At 41.1% G+C, this 22,284-nt stretch overlaps 2 protein-coding genes across 4 annotated transcripts in view; one reads left to right on the plus strand and one right to left on the minus strand.

The window, feature by feature from the left end:
• The window catches only part of LOC136857030 (Golgi-associated PDZ and coiled-coil motif-containing protein), a 524,409-nt gene that overhangs the window by 67,436 nt on the left and 434,689 nt on the right, over window positions 1-22,284 (plus strand). The gene's annotated exons all lie outside the window — the stretch shown is intronic.
• The window catches only part of LOC136857029 (putative leucine-rich repeat-containing protein DDB_G0290503), a 232,993-nt gene that overhangs the window by 36,039 nt on the left and 174,670 nt on the right, over window positions 1-22,284 (minus strand). For 2 of the 3 annotated variants that reach the window (XM_067135377.2, XM_067135375.2), the window contains 2 exons: window positions 20,775-20,934; window positions 11,724-11,908 (listed from right to left, as the gene is read on the minus strand). In XM_067135377.2, coding sequence (XP_066991478.2) covers window positions 11,724-11,908; window positions 20,775-20,934 — 345 coding nt within the window. Of the gene's footprint in view, window positions 1-11,723; window positions 11,913-20,774; window positions 20,935-22,284 lie in introns of all 3 variants that reach the window. The other variant, XM_067135376.2, reaches the window with a different exon arrangement.

Genomic DNA, 22,284 nt, shown 5'->3' on the forward strand with positions numbered 1-22,284 from the left:
ACAACAGTAGGGCTTTTTTTTTCTGTATGGATAAATTTTATGTATTGCCAGTTTAAAGAATTAAATATTTGGGTTGATCAGAAGACTGTGAGGGAAAACTTCCCTATGGAATTTAAGAAGCAATATCTTAACACAAGAGTAATTTTAGACTGTACTGAAATTCCAATCATGAAGCCTAAAAGTTCTAGTGCCCAGCAGGAAACATTTTCTATGTACAAAAACTGTAACACAGTGAAGGCATTGATTGGAATAAATCCATCAGGATTTGTGTGTTTTATATCAGATGCATATGGTGGATCAGTTTCAGACAGGTGGTAGTTTATAAAATCTAATATTATTGACTTGCTGGAAGAAGGTAACTCAATAATGGTTGACTGAGGATTTCAAGTTCAAGACCTACTTTGCTTAAAGGGAGTAAGTGTAAACATTCCACCCTTCTTGAAAGGGAAAAGGCAGTTCTCCACCATGGAAAATACCATGACAAGGAGAATTGCTTCCAAAAGAATACACAATGAAAGGGCTATAGGTTTAGGGAAAACATACAAAATTCTACAAACAAAGCTTCACATAGCAAAGTACCTCTGTCTGGTTGGATTATTTTTGTATGTTACATGTGCAATTTCAGGAGATCAGTCATGTGATAGCTAGTATGTATATATTTGTAATAAAATTAGACCTACTAAAGCAAAACATGGTAGTAGACTATATTATGTTACAAGTGATCAGTTACTGGAAGCATGATGTAAAACAATCTTATTTGTTCATTTATACCAAAGGCCCATGGACTTAGTTCTCCATTAAAGCCGGAATCAAGTACTCATAGTAAAATTTCTGAAGCTGTGGTGCCATTTCTTGAATAAACTCCTCATTCCTCTCGATGTTTATTATTACCATAACAGCTGTGTAGAGAGCAAAACTACAGAACTGTCTATCAGTGATAAACAACTGTCCTTGCACTTGAAAATAATAGATCTGTGACTGCTTTAAATGTATGCCATCTTTGTCCTCAATTAAGTAAGGTACAATACTGACAGATACTTTGTCATATTCATGGTTTGGCACACCTTTCAGTTCCAGCACTCTGTCATTCCGGGTGAGTCCATCACAACTTGGTGCTAGATAGTTTTTGGTGCGATGAATAATCAATCCACATTTGAATACAATATGGTCTGTAATTTCTTCATACCTCCTCCTTGCCAGACATTCCTTATCCAAACCCCACTTCATAAATTTATTTTGGTATTGGCTACCTGTAATTATTGTAATGGGCCAAAGTTTTGGCATCTTTAGTGTGGCATATTCTCCCAAAATAACATGCTGTTAGCCTGTTTCCTTTTCTTGTACCATAGTGCACATCTGGATTGCCCTCTTGTTTCCCTTTCTATATCTTTTACGGAATCCTCAGAGTCGGACACTAACTCAGATAAATAATTTGAGTATGTGCCTGTTCCATAAAAATGATCATAGTAACAGACAAGATGTTAACATTTGATTTGGGAAGTGACGACAAATAAGACAGTTTCATTCCTGAATTTTCAATTAAATGTTTCACATATGACTCATAACCTTCCTCGTTTCTGAGTGGGGCAGGTCTTGGATCACAACATAACTGTGAACCTGTTGCTGTGGGCAGATTTGACCACTTTTATGGGACTTCCATGTACTTTACTTTTTCGTGCAGGCTGGTGAAATGTTTGTAAAACGTCAGTTGGCGTTTCTGAACATTTTATCAAACCAGTTTTGCTGAAGTATTCAAGGGCATAACAAAGGGCAGCAGTATGCTTTCAACAGGCTTTGGGTCCAACACATGCTACACACTCACAACTTGCTGCTAAAATGCCAGAACCACAGCGATCTAGTATCAACTTAACAGTGTACTGTTTGTTTTTGTTAAATTGTGATCTCACAGAAGACAGTACAAATACCCTATCACTCTCAAACACACACTTAATGCTTTTAATGAACCTTTCATTATATCCGGCATCACATAACGACTTGTAATTCTTCACTGGAGCTCCATCGATCTCGGATTTTCTGAAAACGAAGTAGTCCATCAAGTGAATATGTGATCATTTCACATGAGGCAGAAAGGAGATTGATAAATCTTTCAAGTTCATGCCACTTGGAATATACTGGTAACCCTAGTTTCTGTTGGTGTCTCCGTTGTCAGATAGACGCATTCCCATTTTCATATAAGCCTGCAATCTAAAAAGAACAAACATTCATAGATAATTATAGTACCAGTGTATACGGTATTGATTATAATACTGTATTTATTATTTAAAATTCTTTTGCACCGACAGCGTGTAAAAGACCTCTATCGTACATTTGACAACGCTCTTGTTTATTACCACCTACTCTCCCACCTCGCTTTCTCAACTCTTCTTTTAAAGTGATCATATTCATTTCATCTATGTTCGGATAAATATTAAATATGGCACTATTGGCATCATCCATATTCTCATTCATAATTTGACTATGTATAACCTAGGCCCAGTCACGTACTATATGTATTGAAAACAATATCATTCTATTCTAGTACGAGTAGTATACTCATGTCATCTAGCCGAAAAAGTTTGCATAGGATAACCTATTTGGGTACTTTAATTGCTGTGGTGTGTCTAAGCTCGTGGCGCAGAATAGTAGCTATGCGTGTGGAGGCTATCTACATGCAGATTTGCGTATACACTCAACTCTCGATTTACCGTAATCGAATCAACCGTGTTGCGGCTTAACCGAGATAATCAAAAGCATTAAAAATTAACGAGAGTTAGGAAAATGAATCAAATGGCGTGTGACTTTTAGTGCCGGGAGTGTCCGAGGATATGTTCGGCTCGCCAGGTGCAGGTCTTTTAATTTGGCTCCCGTAGGCGACCTGCGCGTCGTGACGAGGATGAAATGATGATGAAGACGATACATACACCCAGCCCGGGTGCTAGCGAAATTAACCAATGGTTAAAATTCCCGACCCTGCCGAGAATCGAACCCGGGACCCGTGTGACCAAAGGCCAGCGAGCTAACAATTTAGCTATGGGGTCGGACACGAGTGTTACGAGTTACAGTAATGCAAGCACAACAAAGTTACGCATTGGGCTGCCTTGGCAAATGTCGAGTCATTGTTAGAGTACATCGAGGGATTTGTCAAGGGTCAGGATGATGCTCTCATCACCGGAAATCTTGTTTTGAGAAACTTGAGAAGCAAAATAAATAAAAAGTAAAGTTAGGTGGTCTGAATATTTTTCTTTGACTTATTCATTTCAACGAAAAGTATTGTTTGTTTCCATTTATTAGTTGTGCTAAATGCTACTTTACTGCAACGTATATGGTAAGTTAATGAAAAACAATGCAGTAGTATAATTTATTATCATTTTAATTGTACTTTCAGTACACCTGTTGTATTTTTAAATTTTTGCCGGTTAACCGCGATTTTACTTATCCGGGAAGCCTTAACCCTACTTATCCCGGTTAATTGAGAGTTGAGTGTATACTGGTCTCGAGCTGCTGCTGTTTTGCGTAGATGGCCCGCTCGATGTCGGATCTGTTATTGAATGGGTGTATTGGAACTTTTTGCACAACCTGGAGACAACACTTCGATTCACGTGAACAATTTTGGCAACTTCAACTTGTCTTATGTTCTGTTGCAACAAAGTGATTATTTTGATGCGATCATGGATGACGTATGACAATGTATGCTATAGTGCACAGTGCATAGAAGCCGAGGCACACTGAGAAGCGTGGTTGGACGTCACCTCAGTTCTAGTGTACTGGGTTTGTTTACCAGTTGTAAGTGGAATGACCCTAGCTGTGAAGAAGGTATGGTCGCCATGATTTAAATAAAGTACTTTCTAACCATGAATGAAACAAATTAGACATTGGTTGGTAAACTGCAAATTGCGTAACATTTTTGAGGTGTGTATTTGCCATTGAAACTGTTTTTAGTATGCCTATATTGTTTATATTATGACAAGTGTTTGCTTTTTCATCTTTGTGCACAGTTGTTTCTACACATCCACTTGCTACTGTAGTATTGATTAACTATTTTAGTATATTCCGCCATTCCCATTTCAGTGTCGTATAAATAGTTGTTTTTTCATTTGTATACACCATTGGCATCTATAATCTTGACCATAATGGCCATTGGCAGTTAAAACGGACCGAGTAAGCCCTGATATTATCTATCGCGTACTTCCATATATTTTACTCTACGCTTTTGGGTCCCAACGAGTGTGTACTCTTTATTATAGAACTAGCTGATGTGCCCGTGTACATTGTATACAGAATTCTAGGTTAAGTAGTGTACACGCTGTGGGTAAGATTGTATTCAGTTGCATAGCTCTTAACGTTACCCCAGAACGCGACGGGGAAATCGCCATACGTCTTTTCTCATGTGACCCCCTGTGGGACGAAGAACACACCCACGGTATCCCCTGCCTGTCGTAAGAGGAGACTAAAAGGGGCGACCAAGGGATGATTGCATCAGAACCATGAAACTACTTGTGATTAGTACAATCATGCGGGGAACACCATGGGTCGCCTTTACTTGCGAGAGAAATACTGTGGTAGTAAGACTCACCTAACGCCCCTATGGGTGGAGTGGGAGTGGGAGTGACGTGTAAAATTAATCGAAAACGACCTACATTAGTGATGAGTCCATATATAGTGGGGACCGTGAGATGAATAGTGACACTCCGGTTGACGTTTAATTCCAAATGCAACCACTATCGGCATGGGGTGAGAAGAGGCGAGAAAGAAAATGTTGAAAATAACTGAGATTTTGGATGTATGTAGGTTTGTAGGTATGTGTGAATGTTCAAGCATAGATTTCAACAAAACTTGGTTCACATATGACTTGCTATCTGGAGAAAAATAATGTGATGGGAAGACACTCCTAGCACCCCTACGGTTGAGGATTGGGAAGGTAGTGACATGTGAAAATCATCGGAAACGACCAATATTAGTGTCGAATCCATACTTTTTGAAGTCGCTGACATAAATAGTGACACTCCGGATGCTGTTTTAATTCTCCATCGGCACTTGGTAGGAGAATGTGTGTGTTTTTCAGTATAGTTCTCAACCAAACTTCTTACACACATGGCTTAGTATTTGGAGAAATATACTGTGGGGCTAAGACAACCCCTACAGTTGGGGGGTTGGAAGGGGGTGACATAAAAATAATCGAAAACGACTAGTATTAGTGTCGAATCCATAATTTTCGGGGGTCACTAAGATGAATTGTGACACTATGGATGCTGTCCAAGTTCATTCTCCATCGGCATGGGATGAGGGAGATAAAATGCCCATAATGGTCGAGTTTAGTGTTGAATGTACAGTTTTCGGGGTCGCTAGGCTGATTAGTGTCAGTCTCAATGACAGTTGAAATCATATGTATAAGTTATCACTTATTTTTATTATTTATTTGAAGGAAGTTACTACTTCGCAGATAATATGGGCTGCAATAAGGACAAGGCTACACGAGAAACAAAATAATCTATAACTTTTAATTAAACGCACAATAACAACTCTAAAACTACAGAATTGTTCGTAAATTATCAATCAACATCATAATAAAGAAATCTATAAAAATACACTTGACAAATAGTTAAGAGGTAATACAAATCCTAAAAGTAGACATTCCAAAAGTATTAATATGCGCATGGAAGAATTTCACATCAAGACACGTTATCTGACCTCAGCACGGGTACTGTAATAAAGACATAGACCTATACTTTAATATATAAAGAGAGACTGTGAGTGTGTTTGTGTGTAATGGGTAATCTCAGAAACTACTGGACCGATTTTGAAATTTCTTTCACTATTTGAAAGATAGTATAATTCCAGCAACATAGGCTATGTATTATCCCAGAATATTAAAGGATTCCTGCGAAAACATGGCTGAGGAATAAAGAACAGCAACAATAAATTTGGATGTTCGCCTATCTATGTTTTTAGGCGGAAAACCTCCTTAACTGGTGGAGCTCAAATTTGGTAAGATTATAGCTGATACATTTGGTTATCACGGAGGCTACTTACTATTATACCGCTGCCTACGTGATCATAATAAAGCCTCCGCATGACAGCTTACAGAGCGTGAAATACATTCTAGTTCCAGACTCGCCGCTAGACTTCGTGTTACTCCTCCACTGTTTAACACTGACGTATATGGAAATTGTGAAGCAAAAAGTTAAGTTAGTGAGTTTTTAGGTCTGGTAGAACTTAAAGGTAATTATAGAAGGCGTTGATTTGTGTATTCAGCTTGTAGCGAGTATAGAGTTTTTATTTAAACGTAAGTTTAAGATAATTGTTGCTGCATAGTTATAAATAGGTATACGAGGTTCTGAATTTACCGCCGAGAGAGTATTTATTGTAAATGTCAGACTCATTGAACGGTCAGCGTTGAGGCCTTCGGTTCAGAGTCCCGGGTTCGATTACCGGGCGGGTTGGGGATTTTAATCGCGTATGATTAATTCTTCTGGTTCGAGAACTGGGTGTTTGTGTTTTTCCCCACACTTTCCTCCTCACATTCATACAACGTACTACACTACAAACCACCACAGAAAACACGCAATAGTTATTACATCCCTCCATATAGGGTTGGCGACAGGAAGGAAATCCGGCCGTAAAACAGGGCCAGATCCACATGTGCGACACAGTTCGCACCCGCGGTAGAAAAAGAAGAATGAAGAGTATTTATCGTAAACATTCTATTCACAGGATGTTTATTGCGCGTGCTAAACAATTGTTTATTGCTGTGTACCATTCTGCAAAAGTAAACTTCACAAAGGTAGCGGAATTTCTTTCCACGAGTTCCCAGCCAATACAGAATTACGAGAAAATTCAAAATTATATCATGTTGGTGTGACGAGAAAAATAGCATGTGACAACCTTCCTCGAAATCTGAGCTATGTAGTGAATATTTTGAAAGCACGTGCTTTAGCATTTCTGCTAAAACCAGACGCTTTCTTCCAAATTCAGTTCCAACGCTTCTTTGAGGGTATCCATCGTATTTGCATGACAAGAGTAGGCATAATAAAACGCGTGAACTGCCCAAGAAATGAAGCCATGGAAGTGCATTCTCGCAGGCAAATACAAATGTTTCAAACGACGTACAAGTAGAGCGAAGAGAGTGGTGGTGGTGGTGGTGGTGATTGTCTTAAGAGGAAGTACAACTAGGTGACCATTTCCCCTAATCAGAGAGAAAATGGAACAGATTCGACACTTCGAAAAATGAAGGCATCGGTCAAAGAAGGACAAGGGGCACAAAGGGCGTGAAAATGAAAGACGCCCTTGGCCTCGAACACTCTAATACCGCCGAGGTAAAAAAAGAACGAGAGTTGACCACGGAGGTCGGATAGGATAGATGAAAGTGAGGAGGTGGCACAAGTGAGTGGAAGCAATACCAGGACTCAGCTAAGATCACCCACGCTCTCAAGTTTAGATCCCCTGGGCCCGCTTTTAGTCGCCTCTTAAGGACAGGCAGGGCCTACCGTGGCCGATATTCTACTGCTCTACCCACAGGGTTTACTACCCGAGGCAGAGAGGTTGGCTGGACAGTAAGATGAAAGACATTTAAGAAGGCGAGAATAGAAAGGTAGATTCAGACATAACCCCCTGTGGGTTGGGGACGCAGACGAAGAATTCACCCACGGTATCCCCTGCCTGTCGTAAGAGGCTACTAAAAGGCGCGACCAAGGGATGATCAAATTAGAACCATGAAACTACTTGTGATTAGTACCACCACGCGGGGAACACCATGGGTCACTTGTACTTGCGCGTAGTACCACTATGTTGGGTGCCAAATAGGTTTGTGATTAAGTTAGTTGGAAACGAGAGCGCAACGGCTTTTATAGTACCTGTGATTAGTAGCACTATATGGGCGACACCATGGGATGAGGGAACCCGTGGTTCTGGTTTGCCTATGATTAGTACCTACTGTATGAGGAACACCACGGGATAGTACGAGTCCCTGTGGTTAGTACCCCTTCTGTGATGAACTCCATAGGTTTGCGTTGCCTGTAAATGGCGCCGCAATGTGCGAAACAGCGTAGGTCTGTAATGCATGTGCGAATTTCATTACCTGTGAGTAGTACCATAATGTGTGGAATACCGCGAGTCTACGCTACTCTTGATTAGTACCGCAACATGTCCAATACCATGGTTCTACTTTCCTAGCGATAGGTACCATTGTGAGGTGCCGCTGACTTGGTTTTTCGACCCCTTTCGACTACAAGTATCATCGATTCAGTATTGTGCAATAGAAGCCGTCCCTTGGTCAGTAATACTCTTGTTCTACGCCAGCTTCTGTGCATGTGAGGCACTGTGGGTCGGTTCCACTGATCGTTTTAAATTCATATCCATGGAATGGATGGATGGATGGATGGATGGATGGACGGATGTCCATTCATTCTTCGTCCTCATGTTTTGAATTGTGGTCAGTGGATGTTTTTGGGCTTTTAATTTGTCATTTCATTTCGTCTCATTTCGTACCATTAGAGGCCGATGACCTAGATTTTACGCCCCTTTAAACAACAAGCATCATCATGATCAGATTCAGACATGAAGAAAAAAGAGCACTGACACCTCCCAGGTCACCTTGCCAGTCTGGCCCTACTTTCCAGTCGCAACTATATGATTTGACTCGTATGAGCTCTTCCTGAATTACTGTGTGATACATTTATTTTTCTTTATTAAACGTCATAGAAATGTCACTTTTCTGGTCAAAACGCAATGTTTTATCTTTGTAATGTGCTTCTACGCGCGAATTATTCTCGTAAACGCCAATTGGAATCGTGCTGAGGAATGGAGGGCTAGCCTGATATCTGGTGGCGTTTTTTAACTACTGCTGCTCTGCCAAATTCGTACTTGAAAAGACGGCGCATGCAGAGGCCTTTACTTATCTCGTAGGCAACGCTGTTACGCTACCTCTTAAGTGGGCTATGTAACGAAAGAAAATGTTAAGCTACGAACCTGCTACGCAGGCGTAGCAGGGGGAGAGGTGATACTCCCACGTGGCGCGTCCCAGGTGGCGGATAGGGGGGTCCTAACCGGCTTGCCGGCGGACTTGAGGGAAATAAAATACCTCTCGCGGACCAAACACACTACCCCCTGCGGGTGGGGGACGCACATGTACAATACACCCGCGGTGTCCCCTGCCTGTCGTAAGATGCGACTACAAGGGGCGACCAAGGGTTGATTGAATTAGAACCATGAAACTACTCTTGATTCGTACCATCATGCGGGGAACACCATGGGTTGCATGTACTTGCGAGTAGTATCACTAAATTGGTACGAAATAGGTTTGTGATTAGTTGCAGTAAAAAGCCTGGCCTGGTGGATTCCAGTACCCGTGCGTTATAGCCATGTGAGCAACACCGCGGGTCTGGGCGTAGCCTGTGAGTTGTACCGCTATATGAGCGGCATCGTGGGTCAGCGTTGCCTGTGATTGGTACCCACTATGTGAGGAACACCACGGTAATACCGGCGCCCGTGACTAGTACACCTAGGTGAGGAACCTTACCGGTTTGCGTTGGCTATGAGTGGCGCCATTGCGTTCCCTGTACGAATTGCAATACTTATGAGTAGTGCCATCTTATGTGGACCACCGTGAGTCTTCGCTACTTTTGATCAGTACCCCAAAATGACAAATACCATGGTTCTACTTTACTCGCGACATGTACAATTCTGTGGGGCCTTAGACGTGAATTTAGCACCCCTTCAGACATCAAGCATCATTGTGCTTCATAAATGGTCCCTTGGTCAGTAATACTCTAATTAACTACCTTCTTTTTGAGTCTGATCCACTGTTTTTTTTTTTTTTTTTTTTTTTTTGTAGGGTTCATGTCCATCCATTCATTCTTCATGACATTTTTTATTTTATTTTGGTCAATGGATGAATTTGAATTTTTTGTTATTTCATTTCGTACCATTAGGGGCCGATGACCTCGATGTTAGGCCCCTTTAAACAACAAGCATCATCATCATCATCATCAAAATGTTGAGCAACTCAGAGGAAAACGTACGCTTAGGGCCTTTAATACTGAATACGCTGCATAAACGGTTAGTCCTGTTGAACAAAGGAGCGCACTAAATATAGATGATTGTCGATTTCCCAGAAAAACAAGTTTGTTTGAATTTCCTTCGTATCTCGAAAAACATATTTTGCTGTGTTTAATTCTTGGTCTCTTTGTCTCGGTTTCTTTCCCGTAAACGTTCCGTGATGGTCTGTGCTCAAATTTGGTGAGCATACGACTGGAACCTTTAGTTAACATATAGGCTAGACTAAATACTATTATAGTGTATCTTACGACGGTTCTTCAGGGAAATAAAATATGAAGCAAGTCATAGGAAAATGTACGCCTGGAACCCATAAAAGTGAATACGTCGCCTAAACAGTTTTTCTTAAATAATAGAGTCAGCGAAGGTACTTAAAATTATTTCCTGGCAAAAAGTCTGTAAGCATTTCCTTAGTAATTCTAACAGTATTCCAGAAAAATATGTTGTTTACTATTACACTATCTCTTCAACGGCCCACGTAGTGAAAGAAAATGTGAAGCAAGTCAGAGGAAAACGTACGCCTGCGACCCTTAAAAGTTCATAAGCTGCCTGAACTATTAATCCTATTAAAACTCTGGAACAGAGCAGGTGTCCTTAAATTTTGATTCGCCAGAAAAAGCTTCATATGGATTTTCTTTGTAACTCTAATAATATCCAATATAAGAATGCTTTTATGTGTTTTGACGTATACTTCGAGGGTTGGAGTGTGATTTTATTACTTTGAACCAATAAAATAAGCCACAAAATAGCGAAAGCTGCACCATTTAATTCGAGAGTAGTTATATATATTCGTGTGTGATTTATGGTGCCCACTCACGCTATTGCCTTTTATTTACTTTTTGCCGTAAGCAAGTACATGATGGCTTTCTGTCCATTGTCAGATACTGTAATACTTCAGGAAAACCACAGATACAGTCTTTCTGAGGATACAAAAAGGCAAGTGGAGAGTGCGTGTCTGCCATTATAATGAAAACTGCCCTACTAGATTGTGACTGGCAGTAGGCAACGGGGCTTTCCATAATAATGAAAATTATCCGAGTCGATTGTGGCTGGTAAGAGCGCCTAACCCGGTATTCACATGAGAAACGATGTACCGAGCAATTTGGCCGTGCGGTTAGTGTCACACAGCTGTGAGCTTAATTCGGGAGATAGTGGGCTCGAACTCCACTGTTGGTAGCCCTGAAGATGGTTTTCCGTGGTTTCTCCATTTCCACACCAAGAAAATGCTGGGGGATTGTACCTTAATTAAGGCCACGACCCGTTCCTATCCCATCGTCACCGTAAGACCTATCTGTGTCAGTGCGACATAAAGCAAATTGTAAAAAAAAAAAAAAAAAAACCCAGACGTACGGTGGCGATCTCCTCGTCGTGTTTCTGGGGTAACCGTAAGAGCTATGCGATTTTATAAAATCTTACTCGCAACGTGCACACTACTTCACTTAGGATTGTGTATAAAATGCAGAGTTCCGTAGGGAAGCACGGGTACATAAGGTAGTAGAAGATAGTTTGTGTCCTCTTCACTAGATAAGTTAGTTTTCAAGATTTCATGGTTAGCCCGTTTCTGTGAATACCTGCTCATAGCAGAATATTGAAAAGAAAATTATTGTTTGTGAAAGTAAATTCTTAGCAACGGAAAATATAATACTATGTGGACTCTTAAACAAATAACTTACCTTTGTTCCGAAATTGTTGACGTGTCGTTCCATTGATGTCAGCAGATGACCGTCGTCATCTCGTCTCACAGGAAGGGTTCCGTCGTTCTGCACCAGCGTCCGGTTTAGCTCCCCATGGATTTGCACCAATGAAGAGCTCAGTCGGTCGTAGTATTGCTTGATGGCGCTCTCACCAGACGCTACTGCTGTCTAGACAACGTGCGATACCATTTTGATCTTGTACGTTATATGATAATATTGCAATAAAACCCAGATATAACACCCCCATCTGCTCTATTTTCCATAATGTTTACACTATGTGCGTTTTTTAAACATGCTTCTAACTAAATCACCAGCATCAGAAATGGACCAGACTGATATCTCATGTACAAATCTTTAAAATAACGTCGTCGTAAGTACACTTAAGTGCATTTCAGAATTGTTTTAATTTTCTAAAACTGTTATTAAAATGTTAAAACAAATGCATACAAAGCAATACATGCAAATTTCACAATTTAAATGTTTGGAATACAGTATCTAATAAGGCAGTTTAATAGGTTTTATTGACGCGAGGATACAGTGAAAATATTCGAGGTAGGACTCGTGGGCGCTGTGGATGGATGGAGATTATTTGATCGCATTAATAGAAAACTAACTTGCGTGACTAAGAATTTTGTAAATATTTAATATCATATCCCTTTTGTGAATATAGTTTGTAATATGGTTTGGACAAATATGATGCTGTTTGAGTCTCCAGTCCATAGACTAGTTTGATGCAACTGTTCGTGCCACCCTATCTTTTGTTAACATTTTCTTTTCTACGTAATTTGTACAACATCCTACATCTATTCTAATCCTGTTCGTCTATCCCTACAGTTCTTACCGCGTGCACTTTCCTAAAGAAAACAACTAAATAAGTCCTGTTTGTTTCAAGATGTGTCCTATCATTGTATCTCTCCTCCTCGTCAAATTTCGCCAAATCGTTCTCCTCTCACCTGTTCGATTTAGTATCTCTTCATTCGTGATTCGATCTACCCATCTCACCTTCAGCATTCTTTTTTAACACCACATTTCAAACGCTTCCATTCTCTTTCTTTCTGAGCTAGTTATCGTCCATGTTTCACCTTCATACAATGCCACGCTCCAAACGAAAGTCTTCAAAAACATCCTTCCCATTTCTATGCCGTGTTTGAAGTGAGGACATTTATTTTCTTAAGAAAGGCCTTCCTTGCTTGTGCTAGTTTGCATTTTATGTCTTTACTTCTGCCATAATTAGTCACTCTACTACCCTAGTAACAGCATTGATCTAGCTCCTTTAAGACTAAATTTCTTAATCTAAAATTTTCTGCACCACCAGCCTTCGTTCGAGTGCACTCCATCAGTTTTCTTTTGCTTTTGTTTTGGATTTATTTACTTTCATCTCATAGACTGTGTTCATACCATTCAGCATTTTTTCACATCTTTTGCAGACTCAGATAAAATAACGATATCATCGGCAAATCTCAGAGTTTTGATTTCCTGTCCTTGGATTGTGGTTCCTTTACCAAATTATTCTTTGAATTCCTTATCGCCTGTTCAGTTCCATTTAAACATTGAAAAAAAGAGAGGACACACTCCTGTCTTGCCTCACTGCATTCTGGATTGCTGCTGCCTTTTCATAGTCCTGGATTCTTATTACTGCAGACTGATTTTTGTACATAATCCGATCACATTCAGAATCTCAAAGAGCTTGATCCAATCAGCATTATCGAATACTTTTCTAAATAAACGAACGCCGTATATGTGGGCTTATCGTTAATTTGATCCTCAAGAATCAGCCGGTAAGTCAGGATTGCTTCAGACATTTCTACATTTCTTCTGAAGCCAAACTGATCATATCTCTCAGCTTCAACTTTTCTTTCGATTCTTGTGCAAATAATGCGTGTTAAGATTTAGTAAGCGTGAGATACTAAACTAATGGTTTGGTAGTTTTCATACTTGTCAGCACCTGCTTTCTTGGGATTAGGTATAACAGCATTCTGTCCAAAGTCGAATAGCACTTCTCGTGTATCATACGTTTTGCAGACTGAATGGATTAACCTCGCCATGCCGGAGTCTTCTTAGGCAGTCAGTCATTCTGAAATTCTGAGAGTATGTAATCAATTCCGCCTATTTTGTTCTTATTTAGGTCTGCCAAAGCTATGTCCAAATCGGACTTCAAGATTGGGTCTCCCATTTCATTAGCATAAACTGTTTCTTGTTCCTGAACCGTATCATCGACTTCTTTCCTTTGATACAATTGTTGAAAATGTTCCTTCCATCTTTCTGCCTTGTCGTCTTTCACTAGAGTGGTTTTCCATCTGAGCTCTTAATATACATACACCAAGTTTCCCTTACTCCAAAGGTTTCCTTGATTTTCCTGTACACAGCAACCTTCAACATCCTTGCACTTCTCTTTCAGACATTCTTTCTTGGCTGCCCTGCACTTTGTCTACTTCAGTAATTAATCGCCTGGTTTCTAATTTTTCCTCCTCATTTTTGCATTCTTGTACTTTCGCCGCCAATCAGGTCTAGTAACTCCTGATCCTTGATCCATCGATCCTTAGTTGATCTTGTCCCTTTTCCTAACTTTTCTTCAGCAGTCGTACTGGCCTCATCCTTCAGGGCTATCCGCTCTTCATCTATAGTGGTTCTTTCAAAATTTTAATTTAGTCCCTTTGCAACATGTTCCTTGAAACAAAATTCACTCCCTTTTCCTCTAATTGTCTATATCCCATCATCTTGCATGCCTTCCTTTCTTCAATTTCTTCAACTTCAGATGGCATTTCATGACACCAAGTTATGGTGTGTGTCCACATCTGCTCCTGGGAAGGTCTTGCAATGTAACACCTGTTTTCTGAATCTCTGCCTCATCATAATGAAGTCTGTTTGATACCTTCCAGTGTCTGTAGGTGTTGTCCTCGTGCACAACCTTCGTTTGTGGTGTTTGAATGAAGTCTTAGCAAGGACTAAATTATGATCGGTGCAGAATTCTACCAGCCAACTTATTTTATCATTCCTTCGTCCTAGTCCATATTCTCATACTATATTATCTTCTCTTCCGTAGCCTACCACTGTATTAGAGTCTACTATTACTATTAGATTCTCAACTCCTCTTACATATTGTATGTTTCTATCTCTTCATCATACGGTAAAGTAGTAGGCTTGCAGACTAGGCGTGTATTATTGTGTGGGCATTGATTTGATGTCAACAGTATGCTGGTCATGGCAGCTTACCCACTGCCCTATACTGTTATTCATCATTAAACCATCTCCTGCATTTCCCCTGTTTGATTTTATGTTGATAATCTAATTCTGCAGTCGCCTGACCAAAAATACAGCTCTTCCTGCCAACGTACTGCACTTATATTAACCACACTCATGTTCATAAAAAACAGAACACCTTGAAAGACTAGAGATAGGAAGTTCATAATCACAGGACATGTACATTGGTATGTTCTGCAGAAACGATTAGCATTTCAGTCACCTAGGTTCAGCGTGTGTCCTGTTGCCACACAAGCTGCATTAAGGGAACCGGGTAGTGTGGAATGAACAAAAATAGCATTTTTTTGTTTTAGGTTCAACAAATTCTCCGTTCTTCCCCGATTACAATACTATATAACAGATGGGTATAGAAACCATATTTGAGGTCATTATTGATATTTTAATGTAACCATGCATTCGTCAGTTACGTGTAACGACACGACTTCCTTTTGTTTTCCGGGGATATTTCTTGTTCTACATCATGTGACTGAAATCGGGAAAGTTTGTTATCTTGGAAGATACTTCTGTTCATCACATTGGCTAGCCTGAACACGCATTAACGATTGTCAGTCGTTTTACCGCCTTTCTAATGTTTATGTTAACCTGATGTTTACATTGTGATTGTGCTCGTATTCAAACTTCAACCTCATTTTTCTCAAAACAAAATTGTTGATTGGTTATGTACCTTTTTCTCGGGAACTAAAAACTGTAAATCTTGAAATTTCTACCAAATACTGTGCATGTACCAGTACATTGCCTGTAGGAGAATCACTTTGAAACCATTAGTAGTTATTGAGATAAGTTATGAAGTATAACCAAAAAATGCCGTTACAAAATGCTCAAAAAGTTTGCTCGATTAGATTGTTGTTTAAAAATTAACCATCAGTCCCAATATAAATCTGCTACAGGCTATTAATCACACATTTGCAAGTACATATTCCAATACTCAAGGTTCTGAGTATTCTAGATCACAAGAAAATGGTACAAAAACAAAGCAGGCCCTTTTTTAATTTAACCTTACGCCATTGCTCATAGTTTTTCAATCATCACAAAATTCAACTGATGTATACCCTACAGTTATTGTAGCAATAATTCAAAATCTCATAAATATAGCTCAAGTAGTTTCGGAGATATTCAAGATTTATTGGGAACTAACGTTTACACTACTCGTTTCCCTTTACCTCGTTCCACAGTTCATCTTTGGTGGTTGGCATTGTGTCACAGCGCCGCACCCGTCGTTTCACCATATCCCATACATTTTCGATTGGCGACAAGCCCGATGATCGGGCGGGCCAGGGCAACAATCTGGTATCCTGTGACTAGAGGGCACGTGTTCGTGCAGCAAAATGTGGTCGCGCGTTGTCCTGCTGAAATATGGCGTCTGGGGGTGTCGTGCAGAAAGGCTATGGCTACGGGTCGCAGGATGTCATTCACGTAGGTGTCCGACTCGTTAGCTGAACGGTCAGCATACTGGCCTTCGGTTCAGAGGGTCCCGGGTTCGATTCCCGGCCGGGTCGGGGATTTTAACCTTAATTGGTCAATTCCAATGGCAGGAGGCTGGGTGTATGTGTTGTCTTCCTCAGGTCGCCTACGGGAGTCAAATAGAAAGACCTGCACCTGGCGAGCTGAACTCGTCCTAGGATATCCCGGCACTAAAAGCCATTCGACATTTCATTCACGTAGGTCAAACTGGTCACAATGCCCCAGACACGCACCAACTGTGATTTGTTGTTGTACTCAATAGCACCTCACACCGTAAGGCCTTGAGTTGTCGTGTATGTTTTGTGCGAATGCAGTCAATATGATGCCTCACTCTGTGTCTGCGGCGAAACAAAATGCGGCCATCATTTTCAAACAAACAGACCCTGGATTCGTCCAGAAACACTATCTGCTGCCATTCCTGTCCCAAGTGACGTCATTGTATACACCATTGCAGTGTAGCATGTTTATGCACATTAGTCAAAGATAGGTGGAGAAGTGAACGTCGCGCCGTGTAACCCAGACTGTAATAAACGGCGTCGGACTGTCACTCCTGATAGTGTACAATGTGTTACACTGTTCCACTGTTGCGCCAGAGCCAAGAAGGTCGCAGATATCTCCTGCAATGCCATTTGGATGAGGTATCGATCTTCTCGGGGGGTGGTCTGGGTGGTGCGACCAGACCCATCTCGGTCGTGTTCTACGGCCTTCTGTGAACCATTCTGTACACACCCGTTGCGCTGCCGACACACTTCGTCCCACACGAGCAACAATTTCCCGGATGGATGCATCACGTTTTCTCATGCCAATAATGCGCCCTCTTTCAAACTCATTGTTGAGGGTACGGTTCTCGCATACGTCTGCGAGGCATCCTGCGCGTCTGTTAGCATATAATAGGAAACACTTTCTTACATGAAATGTTCAAAATGTCCTCCGTTAGCATTGATACATGCATCAGTCCGCCGTTGCATTGAATCCCTGCTGCGCAGATGTATCGTATTGCGTATAGTTGCGCAGCCTTCCACAGTACGGGCAGGAAGACTGTCTGTATCTTATACCGGGGTTCGATTCTCTTTATTTTACAACTTGTTTTACGTCACACCGACACAGATAGGTCTTATGGCGGCGATGGATAGGAAAGACTTAGAAGTGGGAAGGAAGCAGTCGTGGCCTTAATTAAGATACAGGCCAAGCATTTGCCTGGTGTGAAAATGGCAAACCACGGAAAACCACCTTCAGGTCTGCCGACAGTGGGGTTCGAAACCACTATTCCCCGGATGCAAGCTCCTAGCTGCGCGCCCCTAACCACACAGCCAACTCGCCCGGTGGTTCGATACTCAAGAGCTTTTGAATGCTTCCTCAGATAAGTTTAATGGATTTAGGTCTGGAGAAAAAGGAGGCCAGGGAATTGGTACGCCTCTACTTATCCATCTCTCAGGGAATTTTTTATTTGAAAACCTATGGACATGAACACTGGATTGAGGAGGAGCTCCATTGTGCATGGAAAACATGTTTCGTCTCATTTCAGGACAGACACATTTTTGAATAAGCCATTCGCAGAAATGTACCTGTGTAGCCAAATCAGCTGCTGATAGTGCCTGCACACGCTGTTATTGATATGAATACAGTAGGATCTTATGTAACACTCGCTAGGGTGTCATGTGATCAACATTAGTTTTTACGCTGACACTATGGTTGTCGTCAACTGCATGGAGAATTGACTCCTCCACTTGTGGTGTTCTCATCCTTCTAGGCCTCCCCCAATCGCGAGCAGCAGGCTTAAACGTCGCGTGCTCGCAAAGACGACGATCAGTTCTTCCCGCCGGGGCACCTTCGTTCTGGCAATCTCTCCCAGTATGTTAAGTGGCATGGCCATTACCGTGTGCTAATCCATACATGAAATGAGCATTTGCCAGTTACGTATTTGTGCATTTCCATTGCACTGCAGCGGAAACCAAGTCCATGATGAACACTGGTAAACAGTTACATGCTTGCCAAGTCCGTAATGAACACTAAGGAGTTAATGCTACTAAGGCAATGAAATGAGTCGCCTGTCAACACGAGCAATGACGTGAGTCGCATGTCAACATTACCTTTGGTCAAATGGAATACAAAACACTGGCGGTTGAACCTAAGAACTACATCTTAACCAGAGGTAAACAAGAAACCATACGCAGTACTCTAGCGTTGCATCAGCGCATCAGGGATTAAGTGCATCGGCGGGTTGGTGCATGTATCAATGCTAACGGAGGGCATTTTGAACATTTCATGTGCTATGCTGGTATGTCCTGCCCATGTGTGTTTCCCATGATTAATGTACTATCTAGATTTGTAGAAAATGAGTTCTAACATGGAAATAAAATTTTTCCGGACCCATGTCCATATAACATATTTTCTTCTTCGTGTGTCGAATATTGGCCGTACTTTATTGTTACATTCTGTATACGTAGGCTGATTGAAAAGTTTCAAGACTTTTTTTTCCAATATTCGGAATGAGAAGACTGCAGGCTGTACAGTACATTTCGTTCTTATTCAAAGTACCGTCCTTCGCATGCAATACATTTTTAATGTGTTATTTACATTTGAAGCACATAAAATAGTCGATTTTGTGACATCTGTTTTAACACTGCAGATATGGCTTGTCGCATTGCATCATCTGAAGGGAATTACTTGCCGCGTACTTTTCTTTTTCAGGTTTGGGAATGCCTAGAAATCACATAGCGCCAAGTCCGCGCTGTACGGAGGGTGTTCTAACGCTAACTCACCAATGTCTGTCAGTGCCTGCATTACCACAACAGCAACGTGGCTGGCGGGTTTCATCCTGAGGCGAAAACCACTGTTTCTTGAGCAATTTGGTCTTTTCTTTTTCATGGCTTCATGCAAATGGTTCCTCAGGACGTTTGTTTAATAGCTTTCGTTCATAGCCATTACCTTGGGAACCTAGTGCTGTAGATTTATCCCCTGCGCATCAAAAAACCAGCTGAAGAATGACTTCACCGCCAGAGGAGCCGTTCGAAACTTTTTGGGTGGAGGGGAATCCGCATAATTCCACACATTCAACTGTTGTTTTGTTAATGGATCATAATAACGAATCCATGATTCGTCGCATGTCACAATCGAGGTTATGAAAGACGACATTGTCTCAGACTTTGCAATAGTGTTCGTGGCCGGGTTAAGTGGCTCAGTCGGTTGAGGCGTTGGCTTTCTGACCCCAACTTGGCAAGTTCGACCCTGGCTCAGTCCGTGGAATTTGAAGGTGTTCAAATACGCCTGCCTCGTGTCGGTAGATTTCCTGGCACGTAAAAGAACTCCCGCGGGACTAAATTACGGCACCTCGGTGTCTCCGAAAACCGTAAAAGTAGTTAGTGGGACGTAAAGCAAATAACATTATTTATTATCGAAATCGACGTTACTTCTGTTCGTCTATTAACTGCCTGTGTATCCACCTGGAGCAAACACGATGCCTTTGCAGTATGTATCTCATTTTGTTTTGAGCGCGTTGAATGGAAATGCTCAGTGAAGCGGAAACTTCATCTAATATTACTCTTCGGTCACTTTCCACGCGCTCATCGCATTGGCAATGCTGACATCCATGACTGCAGTGGATGGCCTACTGGATCGCGCGTTCTCAATCAGTTGCGTGTTGCCGTCCTTGAAGTGCCTCTACAAATTAAATACTGTAGTATGGTTAAGTGTTTTCCGACCATATGCTTTCTGTAGCATTGCAAATGTTTCACTCCTACTCTTCCCAGTCTTAACGCAGAATGCAGTGACACATTTCTGCCATTTTTACAGACACCTTGTCCACTATGACAACATGCATTGGTTATCTTATTGTGTTTAAGTCACGTACTGAAGATCACGACTCTCCAACTTCAGGAACATGCATATCGAAGTCCCGCGTTCATCAAAATAAATAGGCTACAGTGTTGCCGTATCATACTACATTTGTCTTGAAACTTTTCAATCAGCCTTCGTATTTTAAATTTTGAGACCGATCCTTCCGTATTTTATAGTCCTTATTTTCATCCCTGATTCGTAACCCGGTGACCACTCAGTTTCTACCCCCAGCACCACCACCACCACCACCACTACTACTACTACTACTACTACTACTACTACTACTACTACGAGATTACTTTCTTTTGAATTATTAGCCATGTTCATAATTTCGATACAGAATTCTGGCAGTTAGATATTGTCCGCTGTTATTAAGCTAAGTATAGAGATACAGTACGGTCTTATGGACCAGTGAGAAGTAGAACATGAGAGAAATGCTGGTACTAGAGTAGACGTAAATATGACGTTTACCTCCACATACCATCGTAGTGTTGTGACATCCTTGGAAACCTCTCTTCAGTTCGTCTAGACTGTTCTTCACGTCCGACATGTCGGCTCCAACATCACCGTGTCGTCCTCCAAGAGCCATCTCTAGTCTCTCGACCCGGCTCGAACCTGCTTCAACACTTGTCTGAAATTTGAACATGGATAATTAATACGATAGAAATATCCTAATGTAATAACTCTCCCATATTTATGTTTAAGTTACGTGATCTAAAATATGTCTTTATTTAAGACGAAATGCGTTCGCCCATTATTCCCACATTGTGAAGATAATTTTCCTTAGCTTTTTCCATATCCTGGTACGGTAGCGGGGGCAAACTTTATGGCAGCACATGTGGATTTGGCCTTGCTTAACAACCGATGCTTTTCCTGACGCCGACCCTATTGCGTGTTTTTATAGTGATTGGTAGTGCATTGTGTTGTGAGCACCGCCGTCTCAATCTCTATATACTGCCTGCTCTGTGCCACGAAAATTGCGTTTACAGCGACATTGCAGATGGCAGCACTTACCGCACCCAGAGAACGTGTTGGTTAGATGAGAGTTGGTCAGTAACATCAATATAAAATGAAAAATAATATTTAACATGTTACTAATTGAGAGGATAATGCACATACAGAAACTAACATTCGACATTTGAGCTTGGCTTAAGATATAGAAATGTAAAATAATACAGTAGATATTATATTAGGATCATTCCATGCTGCATGGTACATGCCAATTTCAGAATTTTCTCGACACGAATAACGGAGCACCTTTTCCGTACTTTTCTTACTGTTATTTACCAGCAGTGGGCGCAAAAAAAATTCTATCACTATTTCGCTGACCCTTTGTTTATGACCAGTTTTCAGGATACATTTTATAGCACATAATGCAGTGCGTGCGTTCGTCATGTCATTAAATCCACCACCCAATCTCACTGAACTAAATAGATCTATTGCGTCTCCAGAAAATCATCTAGCGATAACATAAAATAACCGATTTTGTAACAGATAAGAGACACATTCCACTATAGATTTCACAGTTAGCGCGACAGCATCTGCCGTCTCATTAGTGAGACACTTCAGTTTTTCACGTTTTGATTCCAACCGAATTATTTTAACGTACTTGATGAAATCATAATTCAACCATTGTAAGTATTTTATCTGCTGGTGAATAGAAATGCACAAAATCTAGATTGTTTTTCCGAAAGGCATTACAGTAATCATTTCTGAACTACAAGGGATAGATCGGAGACTTCTAAGCCTTTAACGAGGAAGTAGGCAGCAGGACTAGATAACTTCTCTGAAAGTCGGATTACAAGAAAATACAACAGTTTATTCGCGAGAGCGTGAGATTTTACAATATCTGTGCCGCATACACTTTCAACATTGACCACACAAGCAAACTTGTCACTGGTTCGGTTCTAGAGGAGCCGTACCTAATTAGCCATTTAATCAGCGATCAGTTACACTCCTGTCAGTTGGTCTGAGAGTTTTA

This window comes from Anabrus simplex, chromosome 1 (genome assembly GCF_040414725.1).
Source record: "Anabrus simplex isolate iqAnaSimp1 chromosome 1, ASM4041472v1, whole genome shotgun sequence".
In the NCBI taxonomy this organism is placed as follows: Eukaryota; Metazoa; Arthropoda; class Insecta; order Orthoptera; family Tettigoniidae; genus Anabrus; species Anabrus simplex.